This window comes from Dama dama, chromosome 11 (genome assembly GCF_033118175.1).
Source record: "Dama dama isolate Ldn47 chromosome 11, ASM3311817v1, whole genome shotgun sequence".
NCBI classification, from domain to species: Eukaryota; Metazoa; Chordata; class Mammalia; order Artiodactyla; family Cervidae; genus Dama; species Dama dama.
Genome location: NC_083691.1, coordinates 92898522 through 92909212, shown reverse-complemented (window position 1 = coordinate 92909212; position 10691 = coordinate 92898522). Strand labels below are relative to the sequence as shown.

The 10691-nt window shown below is 44.5% G+C and overlaps 2 protein-coding genes across 2 annotated transcripts in view; one reads left to right on the top strand and one right to left on the bottom strand.

Moving 5' to 3' along the window:
• Positions 1-430: 430 nt before the first annotated feature.
• SEMA4F (ssemaphorin 4F) overlaps positions 431-10691 on the bottom strand; it is a 51051-nt gene continuing 40790 nt past the window's right edge. The window contains exon 15 of the mRNA XM_061155826.1: positions 431-2066. Within this exon, the coding sequence (XP_061011809.1) occupies positions 2065-2066 (2 nt within the window). The 3' untranslated portion in view covers positions 431-2064. The remainder of the gene's footprint in view (positions 2067-10691) is intronic.
• LOC133065114 (S-phase kinase-associated protein 1-like) lies at positions 3444-4424 on the top strand. Its single transcript, XM_061155827.1, has one exon. The coding sequence runs from the start codon at positions 3560-3562 to the stop codon at positions 4049-4051; it is 492 nt and encodes a 163-aa protein (XP_061011810.1). The 5' UTR covers positions 3444-3559; the 3' UTR covers positions 4052-4424.

Here is a 10691-nt window from a genome sequence, read left to right as displayed (position 1 = left end):
CGGCGCCCAGCCCTCGGACGAGCCGAGCGGGGCCGCGCCTGTGACCTGGGCGGGGAGCACGTGAGGCGGCGGCGGGCCCGCCCTGGTCCGGGTAGCCGAGGATGCGTTTCTGTCCGGTCTTACGAAATGGGGACGGCCGGCCCTGGCGCCGCAGTTTGGCCGCGGAGGGACTGATATCCACGCAGGATATTGCTCAGCGCCCGTACCCACCGCGAGTTCGGCAAAGGCTTCCTTGTGGGCCGGGCAAAGGATGCTGCGCCTGCCCTCCCTGGGCCCGCCCGGCACCGCACGTCTCCTGGGCCCACAAGGCCTGCTCGCCGGGAGTTTCAGGTTCAGCCAGACGGGAGGGGTTTAAATGAATGACATGTTTTATCCGAAGTCAGAATTCATGGGTCTTATTTCTGTATCTAACTCCTCCCTCCTCTTCCAGTTTTCTGTCTCCTGAACTCCGGAGCCCGGAGCGTCCTGACCAGACCAAGATCGGCGCTCGTGCTGCCCCCTGCGGGTGAAAGAACCGACTGTCGTTGGGTGCCGTGACTGGACGGAGGATTTCAAGACTGGATAGAGCATATTCCAGATTACTGGAGCTACTGACGTTTAAACATATTATTTCCAAAGAGTACAATTTACAGAAGACTTGGCCTAGGCTCCACCGGTCCTCTGGAGGTTTCTCTTTGGTTTCTTTTTCCGTTTTGTGGATTTAGAAGGGGATTGATATGTGCACAAGTGCAGTTTAGTGCAATAAAACAGATGTTCACCACCAAAGCATGTGATGGACCCACCTCGGTCAGAGCTGGTGTGTTACTGATGCCACCTCCATGATGTCACTGTGATTTCCATCACGGTTGGCTCTGCCCTGCCTAAATTGCTCAGGGCGCCCCCTGTGACATACCAGCGGTCATCATCTGGGGAGTTCACAGCCCAGAGGGTTATCTCATTGCCGTGTATTCTGGGCCATAGTGACTCTTTCTTCAGGCACCCTGATAGTATGATTTTGAAAGTGAATGATTATTTTAAAAATAATTTTAGAACCATTCCACTAGAGTGGTGGTTAAGAGTATAGACCCTGAGGTCAAACTGCCTGGTTTAAATCCTGACTCAAACTTTTAAACTCTCTGGCCTTGACAAAGTCACTTATTCTCTCTATGCCTTACTTCCTTGTCTCCTAAATGGAAGTGATAATACAGTCCTCATAGAATTATTGTGAATTGTAGATGAGATCACGCACATGAGTGCATGCAGTGAGTCTACCAAAAAACACGATGTGCTCTAAGCTCAAGTCACCCAAGTGTGTGTTCAGCCTTTGACACTTGCTAGTTTGGGGGATATGGGATGAGTTACCTCACTTCTTTGTGCCTTGGGTTTATCGTCTGTAAAATAGATATGATAAGAGCATTATCTCACAGGTTATTTATGAGAATTAAATAGGTCTACTATGGTTCTCACACAGTAAGAACTCGAATGTCAGTCTGTTAAACCTGAACTAGATTTTGCTATATTCAGCATTTTGTTGCTTGGAAGATTCTGTTTTTTAAATTCCCAGATAAACAATGTCCCATTTGTTCATCATTTTACAGTTGTCTTCAGTACAGTTGTATGTATCCATTCCATTGCCTTGGGAACTGTCCTCATCCCCATTTTATAGATGAATAAACTGAGGCTCAGAGTGGTTTACTGACATACCCTGTGTCATACACAGCAAGTAGGCCAGAACGCGCACCCAGCTCTTCTCTCCCCAAGACCAGGGCTCTGCTTACTGCATCACTCTTGCCTTTATAATTCTTCTAAATGTGATGAGTACATATAGTGTGTTATAACTGTTTGTCAAATATCTATGCAATGCCTGCAGTTTTTCAAGTTTTAGTAACTTCCTGAAACCAGACCTCCAAATTTTAAGGAAACTGAGAGAAATACGTGTATTATTAATAATTGAGCCCAATCCCCTCACACTCCCCTTTTGAAATGCTCCCCTGCAGAGCTAAAATTGCTTCTTTCTTCTTCTTTATTCCCTGCAGACTGAGAGCTGTGTGAAACTCAAGACTGATGATGTTGGTTCAATTTTCTTTCTGTAAAAAAGAAATGCAGAGAAGAAACACTTTTCACTGAAAGGAGTCAGGAAACAAGATGAAATTTCTTTAAACTCTTGATAGCAGGTCCATCCCAGTCTATAGGGAAAGAGATTAAGGATAGATTTAATAATTGGGGGCCAAATACTTCATTGAAGATCTTTCTTTCCTGGTTAGTAAAGTAATAATACCATTGAACAATTATCAAATGTCAACCATGAGCATGTTGATAAACTAAGCATGTTACATGTATAAGCTCCATTCACATGCTGCAGCAACCCTACACACAGGTACTTCAGTCATCCTCATTTCACTGATAAAGAAGCCGTCTGAGAAAGAACTTGGGTTTGCCAACATCACACAGCTAGTAAGTAAAGTAGCAGAAAAGGAACTTGAACCGAGGTCTGCCTAACACTAAGAGAAGAGGCTCTACCTCTGCCTGGCCTGCCCCCCAAGAAAGAGCAGGGCAGCTGCTGCCAGGCTTGCACAGGGAAGGTGCCTCGTTGTGAAGCAGCAGATGGGGGGAGTGAGTGCACACTCCCTACCACAACCTTCTCTCTGATTTATTTTCCACCCCAAGTGGCCAGGGTTTATACCAGAGTCATCTTCTTTGGCTCCTTCCCGGGCTGTGCCGGGCATTCCTGGCCCTGACTCATGGCCCAGAGCCCTCTCTCCCCTAGGTCCTGGCAGCAGGGCGGCGGTGGGGGGGGCGGGAAGGTGCGGATATCCAGTGTCAGAGATCAGCAAAGCCCTTCGTGTGACAGACGGCCACTCGCCTTCCCAGCGAACAGCACCTATGTCTCCAGAGAGTGGTTTCGATGGCATCAGCCCGCCCAGAACTTGTCTTCCCTTCCACAAGTCCCTAGGGCCCAGCTCGCAGGGAGCAGCTGCTCCTTGCAGCTCGCCAAACATTTCTGCTCAATTCATGCAGTTCTGAGCCTCCCATTCTCCTCCCATGTCCCTGCTTGTCCCTACCCATCAGGACTTCCCAGAGCCAGATCTTTTTATGACTGATGGCACAGCCAGTTTGTTTATGGGATTTGATTTCCAAATAGTCAACAGCTCCAGTAATTTCAACAATAACTGCACAAGTAGCCCCAGACGATTCATGGCTTCTGGTCCCAAGATTTTTTTAAATTTTTCAAAGGCTGTTTAGAATTCCAAGCTCATTTTCCTGTCATATCTGTGGCAAACTAGTCTGCCATATCTGTGGCAAACTGTAAAATCCAACTATCACATACTGAACATCTGCAGTGGAAGTCAGTGGAAAACTGAACACCTCTACAGGGCTTGAAGAAAAGCAAGTGCAAAAAAGGAGGGAAAGAAGATGAGGATTCTGAGAGGTTAAAGTTCTGAGGAACTTTAGATGCAATAGAAAAAAGAGTTTCCTAGGGTTATATTGGCCTTGTTCTCCACTTTTAGGTTTTGCTGTTTGACGACGCCTCCCTGCTCACTTCAGCCTCCGGCCTTCTCTCTCTGTGAGACCTAATACCATGCCTTCAATTAAGTTGCAGAGCTCTGATGGAGAGATATTCGAAGTTGATGTTGAAATTGCAAAACAGTCTGTGACCATCAAGACTATGTTGGAAGATTTGGGAATGGATGATGAAGGAGATGATGATCCAGTCCCCTTGCCAAATGTTAATGCAGCAATATTAAAAAAGGTCATTCAGTGGTTCACCCACCACAAGGATGATCCTCCTCCTCCTGAGGATGATGAGAACAAAGAAAAACGAACAGATGATATACCTGTTTGGGATCAAGAATTCTTGAAAGTTGACCAAGGGACACTCTTTGAGCTTATATTGGCAGCAAACTACTTAGACATCAAAGATTTGCTTGATGTTACCTGCAAGACTGTTGCTAATATGATCAAGGGGAAAACTCCTGAGGAGATTCGAAAGACATTCAATATCAAAAATGATTTTACTGAAGAAGAGGAAGCCCAGGTACGCAAAGAGAACCAGTGGTGTGAGGAGAAGTGAAATTTCGTGTCTAACGCTGTAACACTGTAAGGATTATTCCAAATACTAGTTGCACTGCTTTGTTTATAATTGTTAATATTAGAAAAACAGTCAACAAATGCAGCAGCAAGTCAATTGTATTAGCAGAATGTTGTCCTCATTGCATGTGTAGTTTCAGTACAGTTCCCAAACTTAACGGCCCAGTTTCTTCTAGTATGATTGAAAGTTTATTTTCTTTGCTCTGAATAAAATTGAACTGTGGGTTCCCTATAGAAAGTGGCATTTTGGGCTTTCCCTTTTTGTAAAGCAATTTCTGCCTAGTTTATTGTCCACTTAATTTTAGTTCAGTGACTTTTAAAGTTGGCATTGTAAATAAAGCAACTTGCAAAAAAAAAAAAAAGAGTTTCCTAGCTCCCATATGCGGAGGGACAAGAGGAGATGTTGATGAAAAGCAGATTCCAGGGTCTCTCCCCCACGTCTAATATGGGGCAAGAACTCTCAGGGTCAACAGAGAGTTCTTCCAATGCAGGAGGTTCACGGAAAACGCTCAGAGAAAGGCTCACTGCAGGACCAAGAACACCTGCTAGAGGGAGACTTCACCCTTGACAGAAGAAGACTCATGGAGCAAGGAGAGAGAGAAGGGCTTCCTGAGGAAAGTGTTCAGAAAGGAGAACAGTCAGGGAGGAGGAGAGAGAGGGAATGTGCTACAGATGAGAATGAGGTCAAGACCCCCAAAGGCCATATCATGAAGGGATCTAAAAGTTCAGTTCAGTTCAGTCACTCAGTTGTGTCTGACTCTTGTGACCCCATGGGCTGCAGCATGCCAGGCTTCCCTGTCCATTGCCAACTCCCAGACCTTACTCAAACTCGTGTCCATCGAGTTGGTGATGCCATCCAACCATCTCATCCTCTGTTGTCCCATTCTCTTTCTGCCTTCAATCTTTCCCAGCATCTGGGTCTTTTCCAATGAGTCAGTTCTTCACATCAGGTGGCCAAAGTATTGGAATTTCAACTTCAGCATCAGTCCTTTCAATGAATTTTCAGGACTGGTTTCCTTTAGGATGGGCTGGTTGGATCTCCTTGCAGTCCAAGGAACTCTTAAGAGTCTTCAACACTAGAGTTCAAAAGTATCAATTCTTCAGCATTCAGCTTGCTTTATTGTCCAACTCTCACATCCATACATGACTACTGGAAAAACCATAGTTTTGGCAAGATAAACCTTTGTTGGCAAACTAATTTCTCTGCTTTTTCATATGCTGTTTAGGTTGGTCATAGCTTTTCTTCCAAGGAGCAAGCATCTTTTAATTTGATGGCGGCAATCACCATCTGCAGTGATTTTGGAGCCCAAGAAAATAAAGTCTCTCACTGTTTCCATTGTTTTCCCATCTATTTGCCATGAAGTGATAGGACCGGAGGCCATGATCTTAGTTTTCTGAATGTTGAGTTTTAAGCCAGCTTTTCCACTCTCCTCTTTTACTTTCATCAAGAGGCTATTTAGTGCCTCTTCTCTTTCTGCCATAAGGTGGTGTCATCTGCATATCTGAGGTTATTGATATTTTTCCTGGCAATCTTGATTCCAGCTTGTGCTTCATCCAGCCCAGCATTTTGCATGATGTACTCTGCATATAAGTTAAATAAGCAGGGTGACAATATACAGCCTTGACGTACTCCTTTCCCAATTTGGAACCAGTCCATTGTTCCATGTCTGGTTCTAACTGTTGCTTCTTTTCCTTCGTACAGGTTTCTCAGGAGACAGGTAAAGTGGTCTGGTATTCCCATCTCTTGAAGAATTTTTCACAGTTTGTTGTGATCGACACAGTCAAAGGTTTTAGTGTAGTCAATGAAGCAGAAGTAGATGTCTTTCTGGAATTCCCTTGTTTTTTCTCTCTCTTTTTTTTTTTTTGTTCTCCTGTCAATATTTTTAATTTTTTAGTTTATTTATTTTAATTGGAGGATATTACAATATTTTGACAGTTTTTGCCACACATCAACATGAATTGGCCACAGGTACACATGTGTCCCCTCCCATCTTGAACTCCCCTCCCATCTCCTTCCCCACCTTATCCCTCTGGGTTGTCCCAGAGCACCAACTTTGGGTGCCCTGCTTCACACATCAAACTTGCACTGGCCATCTGCTTTATATATAGTAATGTATGATCCAACAGATCTTGGCAATTTGATCTCTGGTTCCTCTGCCTTTTCTATAAATCTAGCTTGTACATCTGGATGTACTGTTGAAGCCTAGCTTGAAGGATTTTGAAGATTACCTCGCTAGTATGTGAGATGAGTGCAATTGTGCGGTAGTTTGAGCATTCTTTGGCATTACCTTTCTTTGGGATTGGAATGAAAACTGACATTTTCCAGTCCTGTGGCCACTGCTGAGTTTTCCAAATTTGCTGACATATTGAGTGCAGCACTTTCACAGCATTATCTTTTAGCATTTTGAAATAGCTCAGCTGGAATTCCATTACCTCCACTAACTTTGTTCATAGTAATGCTTCCTAAATTTCACTTGACTTCACACTCCAGGATGTCTGGCTCTAGGTGAGTGATAACAGCATCATGTTTATCTGGGTCATTAAGACCTTTTTTGTGCAGTTCTTCTCTGTATGTTGCCTCTTCTTAATATCTTCTGCTTCTGTTAGGTCCAAACTGTTTCTGTCCTTTATTGTGTCCATCTTTGCATGAAATGTTCCCTTGGAATCTCTAATTTTCTTGAAGAGATCTCTAGTGTTTCCCAGTCTATTGATTCCGACTATTTCTTTGCATTGTTCACTTAAGAAGGCTTTCATAGCTCTCCCTGCTATCCTCTGGAACTCTGCATTCAGATGCATATCTTTCCTTTTCTCCTTTGCCTTTCACTTCTCTTCTTTTCTTAGCTATTTGTCAGACAACCATTTCTTGTCTGAGGAGTCAGCCTGATTGTGAATTTTCTCTAGCTAAACCCCAGCAGAGAAAGTGAATATTAGGGTGCCTTCAGGATTGGGAAACGGCCTGACAGGTACATGGGAAAAGCAAGTGGTGGGTTGTTGATGAGAATATAGCTGAAACAATTGCCAGTTGGCCCCAGGCTGGAAAGGGGAGGGAGGTAAAGCCAGGAGGATCTGATACCCAGAGTGTCCCAACTCAGACAGACTGTGGGTGAATCTGCGAGGATCTCAAAGGGACGAAGCATAGGGTACCAGGCAAGACAAGTCGAGGACAGAGAAACCTAAGACAACTGACACTCCCATGCCCAAGCTGGCTCAGTAACCCACGCAGCCTCATCTCCTCCCTCAAGCAAGGCAGCAGAAATCCTACACTATCCCCTGTGACTGCCACATCCTCCTTATCAAAGACTCCCGGGTATCAGGGCTAGGGAAACCTTAGCTTCCCAAGAACAACTCAGGCCCTCCAGTTGAATCTGTCCAGTTTCACCTTTTATTATGACACAGGGTATCTCACAGTATCAGAAGCATGGCTGAAGAATTAAGGCTCAAGAAAACAAGACCCAGAAAAGCCTGGACCTCAAGGACTATCACCAGGAGCTCAAAACCATTTGGATCCTCTTTAGATTCCTTCTCTCCTTTGCTCTGTAAGTCATCTTCATTCTCTCTCCTTAAAGGAACTTAAGAGCTTGGACTCTGGAACCAGCTACCTGATATTCTTATCCTAACACTGCTCATCCATTTCCCAGCTAAATGACCTTAAGCAAGTTACTTACAGTCTATACCTCAGTTTCCTCATGGAGATAATAATAGTGCCTGCCTCATAGTGTTGCTTGAGGAGTAAATCATTTAATATCCTTAGAGTGCTTGGAAGAGCCCCTGACCCCCCAGGTTCTTTCTCATCCAAGAGAAGAGTTTGGACACCAGGGATTCAATCAGATATTTGTCCTCAAGTTTGATGGTAATAAACTGGGATCCCATTCAAGCCGATGGTGGGATCCACAGTTATCCAATCTTGTGGGTGGGGTGGAGGGACAGCAGGAGCTGCGGTGCTACTCAGGGCCAGGCAGGAGACATATCATCTTGTTAGGAGCAGGGCAATATATTCCTCACCCTGGTAATTATTCTCAGATCCCTACTGTATCATTGCACCCCTTGATCATCAGTACATGATGATACCTTCTATGTCAAGAAGAAACTGGATATCTTGTCCTTAACTCTCTTCCCCAACATTCAGGTTCATCTGCTTTGAAACCCATCCACATTGTCTTTTTTCCATCTTTGTGAATGAGGTGCCCATTCCAATCCATTAAGGACACATCCTCCTCGTGTCCTTCATTATCCCCCACAGTCTTCCTCAGGACCATTGTTCCATCACCCATCTTCTATCTCCCCACCTGCCACTTCTCTTCCATCTCTCCCTCTGTCTCAGCCCTTTCCCATAGAACTGAAACAAGCTCAGATCTCTCCCACTCTAAAGATAGATAGATCTCCCTAGACTTCCCCTTCCTTAGGGCTCCACTTCCCCCCCCCAGCCTAGCGTCTCAAAAATTCATCTCCAGTCACTTGACTCTACTTCCTTGCCTCCCATTCTCAATTCTCTGTTTTCTAGCTCTCACTTCTCCTAAGAAACCGACATCTCCCTCAACTACCAAAAGACTGGGCCTTTGCTACATTAGGCATCACTGCTACCCCTACTTTAAACTTTCTCCTTCCTGGGTTCCTATAGTAACACTCTCCCTGGTCACTGCTTCTCCATGTTCTTTGTGTGGTCTTACCTCCTTCTCCACCCAACCTTGAACAACCCATTCTTCCCTTACCTCACGGCCCCTCAGGGTGACCTAATCTATGCTAAAAGTTTCAATCACCCCCTACACAAGCTAATGATTCTCAAATCTATATCCATTAGCTTAGTTCTTTCTCTTGAATATCAGATTACCCATCCAACAGCCTCCACAACATCTTCACTTGGGGAACCTCTGAAACATTGCAAATTTAGCATGTGGATTTAGGGAATAGTCCCTAAAACTATATCATATAAAAATAGTTGAAGATACTAAAGGTGTCTAATCCACAGAGGTAATTCAGATAGATTACAATGGTAAACTGGGCCATGGCGGTCAACTGGTAAAGGAAGGGAAGATATTCTGTATAGCCCCCAAGGGGTCAGATTAAAACTGGTGATTGGGAAATTGGAGAATTTAGATTTCAGCCAAACCTAAAGAAGACCCTTTGGAAGTCATTGACTCAAGTGTGGACTTTACTACCTTACAAGGTTATGAAACCTTGGTTACTGAGAGCATTTAAGCACCAGGATTTAGATTCCTTCTGACTCCAGGAGTCAATAACTTTGTGAGAAAGTGAAACTGAGCTTATGAAGACTTGAGCAAATGCAATAAAAACCTGATAATATTGATACTGATGCCAGTTAGGCATTGACTTGCTGGCTGGATTGGAATCACCCAAAATGGAAATAATAGTAGGAACATTTTAGGATAGCTGAAAGGACAAAATAATTTGGATAAACTCTCAAGGAGGGAAGGACTGATAGTCAAGGAAAACTCACCATGGCATGATTTTCTTGGAGGTGTTTTGTGCTTAGTTATATTTTTTTGGAACCACTCAGCTGACAGAGTTTTTGCGTTACCCATATTGCATAAAGTGAAGAAGAACTAAAGAGCCTCTTGATGAAGGTGAAAGAGGAGAGTGAAAAAGTTGGCTTAAAGCTCAGCATTCAGAAAACTAAGATCATGGCATCTGGTCCCATCACTTCATGGCAAATAGATGGGGAACAGTGAAAACCGTGGCTGACTATTTTTCTGGGCCCCAAAATCACTGCAGATGGTGATTGCAGCCATGAAATTAAAAGAGGCTTACTCCTTGGAAGGAAAGTTATGACCAACCTGGACAGCATATTAAAAAGCAAAGACATTACTTTGTCAACAAAGGTCCGTCTAGTCAAGGCTATGGTTTTTCCAGTGGTCGTGTATGGATGTGAGAGTTGGACTATAAAGAAAGCTGAGCACTGAAGAATTGATGCTTTTGAATTGTGGTGTTGGAGAAGACTCTTGAGAGTCCCTTGGACTGCAAGGAGATCCAACCAGTCCATCCTAAAGGAAATTAGTCCTGAATATTCATTGGAAGGACTGATGTTGAAGCTGCAACTGCAATATTTTGGCCACCTCATGTGAAGAGCTGACTCATTTGAAAAGACCCTGATGCTGGGAAAGATTGAGGGCAGAAGGAGAAGGGGAAGACAGAGGATGAGATGGTTGGGTGGCATCACCGACTCAATGGACATGGGTTTGGGTGAACTCTGGGAGTTGGTGATGGACAGGGAGGCCTGGCATGCTACAGTTCATGGGGTCACAAACGACTGAGCAACTGAACTGAACTGATATTGCAGAGGGATCCCTGAGTTAAAGTTCTGATTCAACAAACCCAACCATGTATTGCTTGAAGCAAAAGCCTCTGAATCTGGGCAGAACACGGTGGCTTGACAACCAGGCTGGAAAGGAGTTTTGCCCCTGAGTCTACAGACATCTCTGCCTTCTGAGTAGAGGATGGAAGACTGGAATTATGGTCTGAAAAAGAATGATTCCCACCTACAGCCAGTGCCATGTACCTTCATGTGCCAAGATACCCCAGCTCGAAGACAGCTCCCTCCCTGCCCGTCCCTGGACCATCCCCTTCCAGAACACGTGTTGTACTTATGTATTCCTGCTTCCTGAGCT